General features: G+C 47.2%; 1 protein-coding gene across 5 annotated transcripts in view; it reads left to right on the top strand.

Moving 5' to 3' along the window:
* Positions 1-16,228, top strand: part of TBC1D8B (TBC1 domain family member 8B) — a 508,282-nt gene that overhangs the window by 370,244 nt on the left and 121,810 nt on the right. For all 5 annotated transcript variants that reach the window (XM_029607571.1, XM_029607568.1, XM_029607567.1 and 2 more), the window contains exon 17: positions 11,871-11,936. In XM_029607571.1, the coding sequence (XP_029463431.1) occupies positions 11,871-11,936 (66 nt within the window). The remainder of the gene's footprint in view (positions 1-11,870; positions 11,937-16,228) is intronic.

Raw genomic sequence — 16,228 nt, 5'->3', positions numbered from 1 at the left:
GGATGGCATCAGAGACTAGCGCTGGCACAAGCCATGACACCAAGGTAGCTGAAGACATGACACCAAGGCTGATGCGAAGACATCACGGACCAATGGTCGATGCGACGGCATCCCGGACCAGGTTCGATGCGACAACATCAGGAACAAGACATTAACATGATACCAAGACTAATGCAATGGCATCCAGGACGAGACAAGGAACTTGACGAAGTCTAGATGAGACGAGAAGCTGGGCGGAAGGACATTGGCACTGTCTCTCAGGGCGCCCTACACAGTCTACCCGCGGGACTGGTCGCAGACCACCCTGTCCCACTGCGCGCCCTACACAGCCCGAGGAGGCTGGTCACAGACCATGCTGAGAACGGGACAAGCGCAGGGAAGAATCCAGCCAAGGCAGAACTTTGACGACGGAGCCATAAGTCATCTTGAGCTCCGCAAAGGCTGGCAGGACATGACGGCTCAGGAGCACAGGACACCAGTCCACCTGTAGGCTACTCCACGCTCGGGAAAGACGTCATCCGAGAGAGCACGGCCTGACAGGCACCAGAAGGCTCAGGAGCGCTGAAGCGAACACCAAGAAGGGCAGAACATCAAGGAACCTGGGACATCAGGAAGCAGAAGATCAAGACGAGACACCAGGACACCTGGACGGGGACCTCAGGCACGAAGACATAACTTGAGATGGCGAGATGAAACGAAGAGGAGCTCCATAAAGAAGACCTGACAGACCTCTGGCATGCAGGAGCCTGAAGACTGAAGTGACGGAGCAGCCCTTTATAGGGCTGGAGCAGGAAGTTCACTCTTAGGTGGGGCCAGCACACTCCCTGTGTCTGGCCTTTTAAATCCAGAAGAGAGGCACGCGCCGGCGCCTAAGAGCAGCAGGAAGCTGGCTGTGCAGGACCGTGGACAGCGGCCTGCACAGCGTCGACGGGAGGAAGCAGGCTGGCCTGAGAAGCAGGCCCGAAGACTGCAGCGGCTCCAGCTGCCAATCGAGCCTGGGGTTGCGGCCTGCAGCCCCGGGGGAAGAAGGTGATGGTGGCGGCTTCCAGCCGCGATGGACGGCGGCAAAGTCCGCGGCTCCGGCTGCAGTGAAGAGGGGCCTTGATGGGCGGCCTGCGGGCCGCTGGGAGGCCCGACGGCGGTGTCCGTGCCGCGTCGGGTAAAGACAACAGACGGTAAGCAGTGCCTGCTCGCGGGGGAACCCACGGGCAGGGGCCATGACATGCTGATCTCCAGAGACTTCAGATTGCAGTCCCCTCCGGCTACTGTCTCAAACGGATCTGTTACGACATGGACCCATTCTGCACGAGGATCTGGGTTGGGTCTGTCTTACAGTTTAGCCATTGAAAGGGCTTGTTTGTTGAAGTGGGGGATTATTCGCCTTCTGTAATTTTCACTCTTCTTCAGGTCCGGAAATTTTCTACTTCTCTAGCTTAAGTTAGTTTGGATGGTGTTTGAGGCCTGGGGTTTTGAGCGAGTAGCAAATCACCTGGACCGGATGGTATACATCCTAGGGTACAGAAGGAACTCAAAAATGAAATTTCTGATCTATTAGTTAAAATTTGTAACCTATCATTAAAATCATCCATTGTACCTGAAGACTGGAGGGTGGCCAATGTAACCCCAAGATTTAAAAAGGACTCCAGGGCGATCTAGGAAACTATAGAACAGTGAGTCTGACATCAGTGCCGGGAAAAAAAATGGAAACTATTCTCAAGATCAAAATCACAGAGCATATAGTAAGACATGATTTAATGAAACAGTCAACATGGATTTATCCAAGGGAAGTCATGCCTCACAAATCTGCTTCAGTTTTTTGAAGGAGTTAAACATGTGGATAAAGGTGAAAACTGGTAGATGTAGTGTATTTGGATTTTCAGAAGGCGTTTGACAAAGTCCCTCATGAGAGGCTTCTAAGAAAACTAAAAAGTCATGGGATAGAGGAGGCAATGTCCTTTCGTAGATTACAAACTGGTTAAAAGATAGGAAACAGACAGTAGGATTAAATGGTCAATTTTCTCAGTGGAAAAGGGTAAACAGTGGAGTGGCTCAGGGATCTATACTTGGACCAGTGCTTTTCAATATATTTATAAGTGATCTGGAAAGGAATACGACGAGCGAGGTTATCAAATTTACGGATGATACAAAATTATTCAGAGTAGTTAAATCACAAGCGGATTGTGATACATTACAGGAGGACCTTGCAAGACTGGAAGATTGGGCATCCAAACGGCAGATGAAATTTAATGTGGACAAGTGCAAGGTGTTGTATATAGGGAAAAATAACCCTTGCTGTAGTTACACGATGTTAGGTTCCACATTAGGAGCTATCACCCAGGAAAAAGATCTATGCATCTTAGTAGATAATACATTGAAATCGTCAGCTCAGTGTGCTAAAGCAAACAATGTTAGGAATTATTAGGAAGGGAATGGTTAATAAAACGGAAAATGTCATCATGCCTCTGTATCGCTCCATGGTGAGACTGCACCTTGAATACTGTATACAATTCTGGTCGCCGCATCTAAAAAAAGATATAGTTGTGATGGAGAAGGTACAGAGAATGGCAACTAAAATTATAAAGGGGATGGAGCAGCTCCCCTATGAGGAAAGGCTGAAGAGGTTAGGGCTGTTCAGCTTGGAGAAGAGATGGCTGAGGGGGGGATATGATAAAGGTCTTTAAGATCATGAGAGGTCTTGAATGAGTAGCTGTGAATCAGTTATTTACACTTTTGGATAATAGGTCTAGGGGACATTCCATGAAGTTAGCAAGTAGCACATTTAAGACTAATCGGAGAAAATTCTTTTTCACTCAACACACAATTAAGCTCTGGAATTTGTTGCCAGAGGATGTGGTTAGTGGAGTTAGTGTAGCTGGGTTCAAAAAAGGTTTGAATAAGTTCTTGGAGGAGAAGTCCATTAACTGCTATTAATCAAGTTTACTTAGGGGATAGCCACTGCTATAAATTGCATCAGTAGCATGGGATCTTCTTGGTGTTTGGGTACTTGCCAGGTTCTTGTGGTCTGGTTTGGCCTCTGTTGGAAACAGGATGCTGGGCTTGATGGACCCTTGGTCTGACCCAGCATGGCAATTTCTTATGTTCTTATGCTAAAGGTGGGTATTCCTTTGATTTTTGGAATTTTTATAGTGCGGTTTGCTTAAGAGTTTGGCTCTTAATACTTGAAGCTTCACGTTGCGGCACTGGTTTGTTATACGAGAAGAGTCAGTGGAGGGCCTTTGTCTTCCCATCCGGACATGTCCCGTTTCATGTGGGGAGTTAAATGTATTTGTCTCCCGTTGTGTCTTCCGGTACCTTTGTGGGATCTTTATTTGGTCCTTGAGTTCTTGACAGGTCTGACTTTTCGACCACTGCATACTCTTTCCTTGCAGCTGCTTACTTTGAAGACAGTTTTTCTGGTATCAGTCTGTTTGATTCATCTGGTCTCTGAGCTGCAGGCTCTTTCCTGCTGTGAGCCTTTTTTCCTTATGGCACTGGGGAGAGTTCAGCTTCAGACTGTGCCTTCCTTTTTGCCCTAAGTGGTTTTGGACTTTCATTTGAATCAGTCATTTCTCTGCCTGTCTTGGATAGGGACAGAAATGAAGCTGAGTACCACCGTTTGCATTCCTTGGACGTCAAACTTAATTTACTGCGCTACTTGGAGGTGACTAAGACTGTTCAGAAGTCTGATCGCCTTTTGTGCTCCATGGTGGAGGTAAGCAGGGAGCACTAGCAACACGGGCAATCATTGCCCGCTGGTTCAAGGGGTTCATTATAGCAGGCTATGTGGCTGCTGAGGTTGCCTTACCAAAGCAGATTAGATCACATTGTACAAGGACTCAGGCGATGGTATGAGCGGAGCTTAGTCTGTTGTCGCCTGCTGAAATTTCCTTAGCGGTGAGATGGTCATCTTTGCATGCCTTCTCCATGCATTACTGCTTGGATGTTAGGGCTAAGGAGGATGCCACTTTTGTACGGGCGGTTTTGACTGGACCGCAGGCAGCCTCCCGCCCTTTTCGGGATTAGCTTTGAACATCCTACTCATTAGGATTGACCTGCCCGAGCACTGAGGAAGGAGAGTTACTACTTACCTGATCATTTCCTTTCCTTTAGTGAAGGGTAGCTGCCTGAGTGCAGAGGAAGTAGATAATTCCTGATAATTACCTTTCCTTTAAGGAAATCAGATCAATCCACAATCCACCCTAAGCTGCCTATTTGCTTTTAGTTCGTCCCTTAGGTTGGACGACTAAGAGTGTTATTTCGTTTGGTAAGTGCCATAACCAGACCCTGTGGTTAGTGCATGTTAATTCTTTTAACTGAGCTCAGTGTTCCCATTTGGTTGGAATCATGTTCAAGTATAATCAGTTTTTCCACAGTTTGGCTTTTCCAGAGAATACTGGTGGGGTGATGTTGAGGTACGGCTATATGTCCATGATGTCAGCAAGTCAGTTTTACTCTGTCTCCATCTGCTGGTAGAAGTGCATAACACACTTGTGTGAATTGGCCTGCCTTCCTTAGAGGAAAGGAGATTATCAAGTAAGTAGTAATTTCTCCTTTGGCCAACTTAACGTCATCAGGTACAAACATCCCTAGATCCCACTGTTCTTTTGTGCTTAAAAGAATTTCACCCCTATACTGTACCACTCCCTTGGGTTTTTGCAGCCAGTTGCATAACACTGCATCTTTTGTTTTTTTTGTAATTAACATTTTTTATTGTGAAGAATTGTTTACATTCCAATGAAAAAAACATATACATACAAACCCGACCATCTCTTGGGTTGCAGCTACTTCTCATATAGCCAAACCAAGTACATAACCGAAAGCAGTAACAATCGCAATAGTCCACATTTTTCCCCTTTTATTGTCGTCCCCCTCCTCCCCCCCCCCCCCCCCTAGTCACATAAAGCCCTGTGGTCTCTGACCCAAAATTTAGATACATTAATACCCCTACTTCATGTGGGATAGAGTGAACATGAAACGCTAGACCCAATGGCCCAGCCATTTATGCAGAGGGGACCAAATCCTATTATATTTTAAGATATTATCTCTATGGATAGTGATTAGTTTTTCCATATATGCCACTCTCTGTAATTTAGTTATCAGCTGGCCCCTTCTAGGAATTTTGTCACTTTTCCAATTTGCCGCAATTAGCAACCTGGCAGACACAGCTATAAAGGAGAGCAGGCCTTGCTGACCCCGGGGTAGATCCCGGTTGGGGAGCCCTAACAACCACTCCTCTGGCCGAAGGGAAACCGAGGCATCCAGTAGTTCACTACCCTAAACCAATTAAGCCTGATACATCACTTTGAATGCATACACAGTGCTGCTCTCTGCTTCTACGGCAGGGGGAAAAGTGGAAAACAGGATTTACATTCAGGCAACAACCAACAAGGACTGAACTTCACAATCTGGGTAAACAAATAATCATGGGGGTAGCTGCTTATTACAGCGGTTAATACCCTAAACCATTTAAGCCTGATACATCACTTTGAAAGCATATACAGCGTTGCTATCTGCTTCAACGGTATGGGGAAGTGAGGAAAACAGGATTTTCATTCAGACATCATCCAACAAGGCATCGATCTGTGCAATCTGGGTAAACAAGCATCGGGGTGACTTGCTTGATGCGGCGGTTACAGCCCTTAAACATAAGCATTATGCTCACCTTTGATGCAACTCCAACATTATTCTCTGCATCAATGACAGGGGATGGCAGGAAATTTGAATCAAACAGTTACCAACAAGAGCCCTGAAGTTGGTGGTTGGTGAAACAGATAAGTATGGGGGAAATAAGTGTGGAAGCTTGCTGGGCAGACTAGATGGGCCGATTGGTCTTTTTCTGCCATCATTTCTATCTATCTATCTTCACCTGTCAGGCGCTGACACTCTTCCCAAAAAAGCTTAATTTTCAGACAACCCCACCACATGTGTAGAAACGTACCCACCAGATTACAATTCCTCCAGCAAGTGGGCTGAGTAGCAGGGGACCATTTAGCCACTCTGATTGGGGTGAGGTACCATCTATACAAAAGTTTATAATTATTTTCTATCATAGCCGCTGATAGGATTTGCTCAAATATTGAAAACATTCTTCACACTTCTCATGTTGCCAATGCTCGCCCAAGTCTGTCTCCCATGCTACCATGTGTTTTGTCTTAAAGGAGATTTCTTTCTTCAAGAACTGATAGACTTTGGAGATCACTTTCGGTAACTTGTCCGCTGCAACACAATAGCCTTCAAACAGTGATCTCCCTCTCTTCAAATCCCTCTGGCCCTCCTCTGACACACAAAGTGACGGAGCTGGGCATAAGCCAAGAAATCTTTGTCCTCTAAACCATATATCCTCTTTAAATCTGTAAATGAGAGTATTTGACCATTAACCCATACTTGCCCTAAATAGCCCAAACCTTTCTCCTTCCACTTATAGAAAGTGAGATGTTTAGCCCCCATTGGTAGCGTCACCCCAAAACCGATTGGGGTAAGCCCTGTATATATAGTCGGGCTAACCAGTCCCTTTTTCCACGATTCCAAATATTCAGCGTATTTTTAAGGCAGGGTGATAACCGTTCCCATTCCTCAGCTGGCATCTTCTTCAGCCAAATTAATGTATGCATGGGAACCTTCTGTAATGGGGCTTGTTCTGTCTGGGTCCATTGTTTACCGGAGCTGGGTAAGTGGCTATCAATCACACTTTTAAGTTGAGATGCAGCATAAAATGTCAATATATTTGGTACCCCTAAGCCCCCCTCCAGTCTTGGACGAAGAAATACTCCCCTGGCCACCCTGGGGGGCCTCCTCCGCCAAATGAAGGAGAATATTCTTTTTTGGAAATGCTGCAATGTCTTCATAGGGACACCACATGGGAGAGCCTGAAATAGGTAACCTAATCTTGGGAGAATGTTTGTTTTCACGCCTGAGACTTGTTATGTTTTTGTAAGGATGTGAACCCTGGGCCGAGATGAGATGTCTCTGCCCACAGGGAGGAGCCCTGTGAGCCTCACCGTTGGTAGGTGTGGCTCACAGGGTGAGCATAGGACACAGCTGTATTATAGAGACTTTATTATGAAGGAAGGAAAAGCAGAGCCCGCAGAGTGGGAGAAGCAAATAAGTACAGTTCTGAGCAGTGGGTGATACCACTGATGTGAAGATCCGGTAGTGGCCCGCAGAGCAGGGTACGCCAGGAAGTCCCTTTAGATGAGTATAGATTACCTCAGAACTGCAGATCCGGTAGTGGCCCGCAGAGCGGGATATGCCTAGGATGTCTGTACTGTAGATGATGAAGAGATGGTCTGAGGTGCAGGAGCCCGGAAGTGGATCCTGTAGCTGGTGCGACATTACCTTGCAGCAGTGGGTATATTGGAACAACTTCTAATGAAGAGAACTTCTACCGCAGAGAACCTTCAGTGAAGCTAGTATCGTTGAAGTCTGTAGTAAGGTATTCACAAGAGGTAGGTCCAGGAGAGTGTCCCGAGAAGTGGGTCAGGTAGAAGTCCAAGGCAGGAAAGCCCTCCGAGGAGCAGATAGCCAAGAACAGGGAAGGGCCCACGATGAGTGTGTAGTCAGAGCGTCCACACGCCAAGAGAGGAATCTGGAACTGGAAGTCCAAGAATGAAGTGGATTCAGCAACGAGGGAACTCCTTGCTAACTCGTTGAAACAAAGGTCTGGTCAGCTTAAGTACAGCAGCAAGTTGAAGTCATCGGGAGGGGACGCCCCTGAGATTCCCGCCATGACTTGTACAAAGGATGCCCTTGCGAGCGCCTTAGGTGATTCCGGAGACAAGATGGTGGTCGGCAGCACCCACGCCGTCCCGGGAACGCCGAGGAGGTCGCCATTCTTCCTAGGATTGACTGTGCAGGGAAAAAGGTGAGCATGAGTGGTCGCAGCCGTCTGCGACCGATGGGCGTAACAGCACCCACCTTCTTATGGCCCCTCCCTGGGGATTTTGGTTTCCTAGGATGTGAAATGTGAAATTGTCTGAACAACTCCTTGTCGAGGATGTTGCTTGCAGGCTCCCAACTATTCTCCTTGGGACCAAATCCTTCCATGTTTCCTTACATCAAGTATATCTTCCACCTGATAAGTGATGTCCTCTTCTGCAGTGAGAGGTTGAGGTTCAGGTGACTTCCTTGAGAATTCTGACAAGATGAGCGGTTTTAGAAGGGAGATGTGGAAGGCGTAAGGATGGTAACTGCAGGCTGTATGTGACTGGACCCAGGAGGCGGTGAACAGCAAAAGGTCCTATGTATCTGGATGCAAATCGAGCAGAAGGCCATTTAAGGTGGATGAAGCGGGTACTGAACCATACCTTGTCTCCGGGTTGGAGCTGCGGAGCTGCTCTGTGATGGGCATCGTAGAACTTCTTAACCTGTTGCCCAGCCTTCTGGAGAAGTTCTTTAGTGTGTTCCCAAAGTTGAGGCAGGTCTTGCGCCGATGCCTGGGCTGCAGGAGATGATACTGAAAATGGCATTAGTAGAGGAGGTAGAGATTGACATCCATAGACGAGTTGAAAAGGTGATGATCCTGTTGAAGCGGACTGATGGGAATTCAGAGCGAATTTGGCCCAGGGGAGCAACTCGGACCAGTCGCTTTGTCTGGAATTAACATAAGCCTGGAGAAACTGTTTTAGCGTACGGTTCGTCCTCTCTGTCTGTCCATTGGCTTGCGGATGGTAAGCTGATGGAAGATCCAGGGATATGTCAAACCTTTTGCATAGGGATCTCCAGAATTTCACTGTAAATTGAACCCCTCGGTCAGAGAGGATGTGCTTTGGCATGCCATGCAGACAGAAGACATGGCGGATGAATAACTTTGCTAATTCTGGAGCTGATGGTAACCCGGGTAGTACCACAAAATGAGCCATTTTAGAAAAGCGGTCAACAGTGACCCAGATGGTATTGTTGCCGTTGGACACAGGTAAATCGACAATAAAGTCCACGGCTATGTGTCCACGGTTTGCTAGGAGCGGGCAGTGGCTGGAGAAGTCCCCAGGGACGACCAGCCGATGGCTTCTGTCTTGTGCAGGTAGGACATGACTCCACATAGGCCCGTACATCATCTTTCATGGAGGGCCACCAGTAGTATCTTTGCAGGGTGGTCAGCGTTCTGGATTGCCCATGATGACCTGCAAACAGAGTCATGGGCCCATCTGAGGATGATCTTCCTGAGTTTCTGGGGAACCACTGTCTTCCCGGCTGGAACCATGTGGGTAGCTGAGAGAAGTACCCCAGTAGGGTCAATGATATGACGTGCAGTATCAGGGACGTCCTCTGGTGAAAAGGAATGGGAGAGAGCGTCCGCACGGGTGTTCTTGTCCGCTGGGCACTTCAAGATACTTCAAGAGGAAATCAAATCGGTTAAAAATAGGGACTGGCGGGCTTGTCTGTGGTTCAAGCGTTGCGCATGACATAGGTATTCGAGATTTTTGTGGTTGGTGTAAACTGTTATCTGATGTTGTGCACCCTCAAGCCATGCCAATTTGATTGCTAGTAGCTCCTTGTCTCCTATCCCGTAGTTTCGCTCGGCAGGGGAGAAGCACCGAGAGAAAAATGAACAGGGATGTAAGGTGTGGGTGTCACTAGGTTGACTAAGGACAGCACCAACTCTGACATCCGAAGCATCCTCCTCGACGATGAAAGGTCGTCGGGGGTCTGAGTGGCGTAGACATGGCTCTTGAAGAAACGCCTTTTTGAGTTCCTGGAAAGGGGTCACGGCTTCTGGCGACCACTGAGAGGGATTGGCTCCCTTTCACGTCATGGCTGTAAGAGCCGCGGTCAAGGTAGAATAGTGATGATTGAATGATCTGTAGTAGTGTTGCGTTCGTGCCTCTTCTCGCCCCTTGCTCCACCCTTTCTACCTGGGATGCGACTCCCTTCGGCTCTGACGGACAGTGCAGCCGCGGCTTCTCTCCGCCTCTTGGTCCCGGTTCCCCCGGGCTGGCCTAACGCTACGGATCTGCCATGTTCCCGATGACGTAAGGGCGTGCGCGCTCCAGACTTTGTACCAGCAAGGGTGTGAACCTCGGGGGCGTCCCCCCGTAGTGACGTCATCCATTTGCACTTTAAAAGGTCTCTGTTTGCTAACCTCTATTGAGTTAGCAAGGAACTCCAACGGGACTTGCTTCGGCAGTCCACGATACTTGCAACAACGATCTGAGTCAGCCAGGGAACCCATCCCCATTGCTCAGCCTTTTCAAACTTACCAGGAGTACCCACTCCACGGGGGCTCCGCTCTCTCTTCTTGATTTCAGATTGCCAGAACACTCGGAAGACTCCTCAATTCCTGGAAGCGATCACGGACGTGAACACAGTGAGTTCTATTACATAGTAATCGGTACTCGCTCCACGAGGGCCTACATTCCTATTGCTCTGAAGACTCCCTTCTGTCCAAGACGTTATCGCAGGTACAGAGATCAAGAGTTACATTGGCAAGATTACAGATAAGAACCGCTACTCGCTCCACGAGGGCCCATGTTCCTAGAATCTTATACAGACTCTCTTCTACTCTAGAAGCCATTTCATATACAGCAATTGTGAGTTCTTATTACAGACTGTTTGTGGGAACAAGTGCTCGCCAACGGCTCCTGTTCCTGAATGTACTGAAGACTCTCTGTGGCATAGAGACCACTGCAGACATCTACTATTGTGAGTGTACCATCTTGTATCCAGTATACCTTGTCTACTCACTACTTCTAGTCTCTCTCTCTACAGCTCAGTGACCCAGAGATTATATTCCAGTATCAGAAGGACTTCAGCCTTGCTGGACACAGTGACTCACTACTGTCACCTCTGGTGGTCCAGCTTCCAGTCTAATAAAGAACTATTGTGTTTATCTCATATTCTAGCCTAGCTGGTGGTTCCTCTCAGGATCAACATCCAGCAGATTGAAATCCCTAAGAAGTAGCACCTTCCCTTTCATAACAATTTTGTGAATATCCACCATTAAATTTCTTTCCATTTCATCTGTTTGCAATGGAGATCTATATATTACCCAAACAGGAAAATTGAAGGGAATAAAACAACTAATTTCAAATACTTTTTATTCAAATGTTTTCAAATAACTATTCATTAAACATGCAATGTGAAACCTATCCAAAACATTTAAAAACTTCCCATAGCCATTCACTCTACCAATCATAAATATGAGTCAAAAAGTATAACAAACAGTCACACCAATAGAACCACACTCACAACTACATTCATAACCCATACAATAAAACAATGAATAATTCTCATAGATATATATATAAACTCCGAGGCCCCCCATTTCGCTAACACACTTAGATTCCTCAGGGGGATTTTTAGTTTATACTAAGAAAATCAAACAATATGTTTTCTGAAACATTTTCTTTATCTCCCAATCACTACGCTAATACACTTAGCTTCCTCAAAAGGATTTCTAGTAGCACTGACTGGATACGCAATATGTTTAATGTAGCATTTTCTTTATCTCCCAATGACTGAAAATGAGGACATGATTTCAACGATGTCCCGTGGCACAGAACAGATATCGGCATCAAAGTTTCACTGAACCAGGGGTTGTCCCGTTTTCAATATCAAGTAACACATGCTCAACTGAGTCTCACAAAGAAGTTGCTTTATGTCCCTCTTGTTTTTCTCTTCTATTTTCTTATAGAAACTAATTCTTGTGAGACTCGTTTGAGCTCGCGTTACTTGATATTGAAAATGGGATATGGAGACAATGGCAGCGACTATAGACCTAATGCCATGGGCCAGAGCTCAGATTCGACATCTACAGAGTTCTTTTCTTTCCCATTGATCTCCTCAAACTCAAGGCTGTGAGTTTTGTTTTCTTCCTTATTATAGTAAGGGGAAGGCTAATTGTTCTTTCTATAATTATTACTTTTTTCTACTAGATATAATCTATAATGGAAGCTTCACTGACAAGCTTAAGTTCCTCTTTAAATTGCATATACCTCCTGGTAAGTCTTTTCTACTTTCATGAAATTTTTAAATGATTAGTTTTTGATACTGTATTACCTTTCTTAAACCTACAAATTTCTTTCCGCTTTTACCTTTGCTCTGATAACATGAAAATGTTCCTTTTTGTTTGTTTGTTACTTATTTTAGTAAGCTCTTAAAATAGGCCTATCTTTCTAGTATGTACTCTAATTTTTTTTTGTTTATTATTTTTTAAGTTATTCTGTTTGTTTGAGCTACATGTTATTTACTGTTTTTAATAATGCTGTGAATAACAAGCTGAGGAGAGCTATATTATATCAGGGCAACCAGAAATAGTTATTCCTGTCATTGACAGCAGCAGGGACAATGTTGCTTATACTGTCAAAACATTTTTCAACTTTGTAGATTACTTGTTGCAATAGGAAACCATAGCAATCCATTTCTAAGCTTTAAACATTTTCTAGATCCTTTCCTGAATCAAAATGGTTAGTGCTTCCAGTATCCTCTTGCTGGATGAAACATTCAAATATGTGTTATCCAGCTCGTAGCAGGATTACACTTTCACATACATTGCATCATGGGAGTTCAAGACTCATAAAGAGAGCTTCCCCCTTAGCCCTGATTTAATGTACTCCTGTTATTTTCTTTAAAATGATCAGGAAGGGGGTTCACATGATGCACTGAGGGAGTGAGGACATGAATCAATCACTCCGGGGGCCCATTTCTTATTTCAACATTATTCTGCAGCACAAATCACTAAAACCCCCAATTTCTCACAGGACAAGCAGGATGGTAGTCCTCACATATGGGTGACATCATAGGATGGAGCCCAATCACGGAACACTTTTGTCAAAGTTTCTAGAACTTTGACTGGCACCTACTGGGCCTGCCCAGCATAGCACTAAACCTGCAGCCAGCAGGGGTCCCCCTTCAGTCTTCTTTTTTCCGTGCAGCAGTAGCCACGTGGTTTAAGGAGCTCCACAGAAATTCCTGACAGGAATTTTCCTCATGGAATTACTAAAAACTTTCATACCCCACAGGGGTCCCTCCTTCGAACTTTTTGACTCTGCAGTACTCCGGTAAGTTTTTACCCGTTTTCGGTCGTCGAGTTTGGCACTCGCGGTCTACTGGCTGTTGACCATACCGTGGCTAAATTTTTCAAAGGCCATGGCGTCGGGGTTCCGTTGGTGCCCGGACTGTACTCGCACCATGTCCATAACAGTCCCACATAAAGTCTGTCATGTGTCTCGGGTGCAAGCATGATGTCCTGACTTGCACCAAATGTGCCTTAATGACACCAAAAGGTCGCAAGGCCAGAATGGAGAAAATGGAACTTCTCTTCCATTCTCAAACTCCGACGCCGTCCATTGCATTGACGTCATCTGAACCGGCACCGTCCACTTTGCGCCAGTATCGGCCACCGACCGGTGACCATCCGGCGTCGACAACTTCTTGGCCTTCGACTACCTCTACTCCCCCTCAGGACCGAGGGTAGCGTAGAGAAAAACATCGGCATCGACACCGCAAGTCTCGGACCATCGAGGAAGGAAAATCTTCGACCTCGCCATCGTCCGAGCCGCCATCGAAGAAACCCCGTTCAGAAAAGGCACCGACCCTTTCTGCGACCGGGTCACCAAGGCAAACCTCACCTGGACAGGTATCAGGAGCCGCGACTCCACCTTTAACACGGTGGTCCCTCCGGCTTTGCCTCTGCCTCCTTCTTCCCTTCCGGAGCCGGGGCTGCTTGCTCCAGGTCTCTGTGAAGAACTGGACCGGATGGTTCAGGAGGCCATCGATAAGGTGATGCACAGACTCCAAGGTCCCCCAGCGCCGAAATCAGTGCCAGTTGCGGAACTGACCATCGATCCCATTCCGGCAGCATTGGCACAGCTGCTCTCGAAGATGGAAGTGCTCATAGCCGCTTTTCCACTGATGGATCCTGGGTCACCAATGGCTCCGGTGCCATCCCCGCTTACCCTGTCATCAGGAGGGGAAACACCGTTCTGCATTCCTCCATCGGGAGTCCTTCCGATGCCGATGCGCCCATCAGCGCCACCAATCCATTCATCGATGCCCTCGATGTCTGCACCGGTGCCCTCGATGCCTCCCTCGGTGCCTCCAGTACTTCCCTCGAAGCTTTCAGATCCTAGACCAGGACCTTCAGGTATACCATCGTCCTGTCCTTCTCAGGTTCCTACAGGGATAGGTGCTGATCCCTATGACACCTGGACTGACGATTCATCTCAAGACCCCGATGATTTACCATTGCCACCTTCTCCTACTGAAAGCAGGAAGCATTCTCCTCCAGAGGATTTGTCCTTCATAAATTTTGTGAAGGAAATATCTGCATTGGTTCCCTTCCAATTACAGACTGAGCAAGATGGTAGGCATTAAATTATGGAGCTGTTACAATTCCTGGATGCTCCCAAGGAAATAATCTCCATCCCTATTCACCAGGTTCTTTTGGATCTCCTCAAAAAGAACTGGGAACACCCTGGTTCTGTTGCTCCAGTCAGCAGAAAAGCTGATACCACTTATTTGGTCCAGTCAGCCCCAGGATTCCAGAAACCTCAGCTGGATCACCAATCTGTGGTTGTAGAATCTGCCCAAAAGGGGGCAAAAAGATCAAAACCCCACTCTTCCTTTCCCCTAGGTAAGAAACAGAAATTCCTGGATGCCATTGGCCGGCGTGTCTTCCAGGGATCAATGCTTATCTCTTGGATCGCCTCTTACCAGCTGTATATGGCCCAGTACAACAGGTCTTCAAGTAGATACAGGACTTTGCAGAGTCCCTGCCTCAGCAATTCCAGGAACAGCTTCAAACCCTGGTACACAATAGGAATGTGAATCGTATTTCTGATGATTGAAAATATCGTACGATATTTTCAAAGTCGTTAGAAATCGGGGGCTCCCCGAAACTGATAGGAAAACCCCACGAAATTGTTCGTGGGGTTCTCTTATCATTTTGGGGGAAGGGCGGTAAAAACAGCACACAAAAATAACCCCTAAACCCACCCCGACCCTTTAAAGCCAGCTCCCTTAGCTTCCCCTACCCTCCCGACCCCCCCCCCCCCCAAAAAAAAAACATTTTAAAATTACCTGGTGGTCCAGGGGGGGTCCTGGGAGCGATCTCCCGCTCTCGGGCCGTCTGCTGCCACTAATCAAAATGGCGCTGATGGCCCTTTGCCCTTACCATGTGACAGGCTATCCGTGCCATTGGCCGGTCCCTGTCACATGGTAGGAGTAATGGACGGCCGGCGCCATCTTTAAAAATGGCGCAGGCCACCCAGTGCTCCTACCAAGTGACAGGATGTGGAAGGAGTTGGCACTATACTGGAAACAAGTTCTTTAAGACAGACTTGTCCGTAGGCTGAATCCTGTCTTCCTTTTCCTTGTCCAGGCAGTAGTGAGCTGCAAAAGTATGAAGAGAACTCCATGTTGCGGCTTTACATATGTCAGCTATTGGCACTGAACGATAGTGTGCTATACATTCTGCAAGCCAGATAGTTTGTTTGCCCACTGCTTTCCCCGGTTTGTTTTTATCAAAAGAAACAAAGAGCAGAGTGGATTTCCTATGGGCTGCAGTGCGATCTAAGTAATATGCAAGCGCATGTTTAGTCCAAGGTGTGTAAAGCCCTCTCTCCTTGATGAGGGTGCAGTTTTGGGAAGAAAGTAGGCAAGACTATGGACTGATTCAAGTGGAATTCCGTAACTACCTTCTGAGGTGTCTGGGGCTCTGCAGAACTGGTGAGCCGCAGTGCTTGGGAGACGACAAGGGGTCGGATGACCAACATGGGGAGACTCCTGATCTGCAGGGGACGGATCAGGATCCGGTCCACAACTCCAATTTGGGTGAGGGCACCAAGGACGACCTGGATCCAGACAAATTCCTGACACTGGAAGGGGATGATCCAGCGTGGTACGCTTGTTTAAGCGCGAGGAGCTGCCTCTCCTCTTTCTTCACTTTTTGGAGGTTCTGGGGGTTAAGATCTCTCAGGAGGAGTCGGATAGCGAAGGGTTTAACACGGTCTTGGATGGTATCAAAGGACCGACTACTGCCTTCCCTCTGCCAAAGAAGATACGTAAACTGGTGAACCAGGAGTGGGACTCCCCAGATGCAGGCCTGAAGGTGGGCAGAGCGATGGCAAAACTTTACCCCTTAGCACAGGAGACCCTGGATCTTCTCAAGGTTCAGAAGGTCGATGCGGCGGTGTCTGCAGTGACAAAGAAGACCACCATTCCTGTCATGGGAGGGACACTGTATTGAAGGATATGCAGGGACCACAGGCTGGAGATCCAGGTGAAATGGACG

Source organism: Rhinatrema bivittatum, chromosome 6, assembly GCF_901001135.1.
Source record: "Rhinatrema bivittatum chromosome 6, aRhiBiv1.1, whole genome shotgun sequence".
Classification (NCBI taxonomy): domain Eukaryota; kingdom Metazoa; phylum Chordata; class Amphibia; order Gymnophiona; family Rhinatrematidae; genus Rhinatrema; species Rhinatrema bivittatum.
The sequence above is the reverse complement of the archived record's forward strand: the minus strand, read 5'-3'. Positions and strand labels throughout refer to the sequence as shown.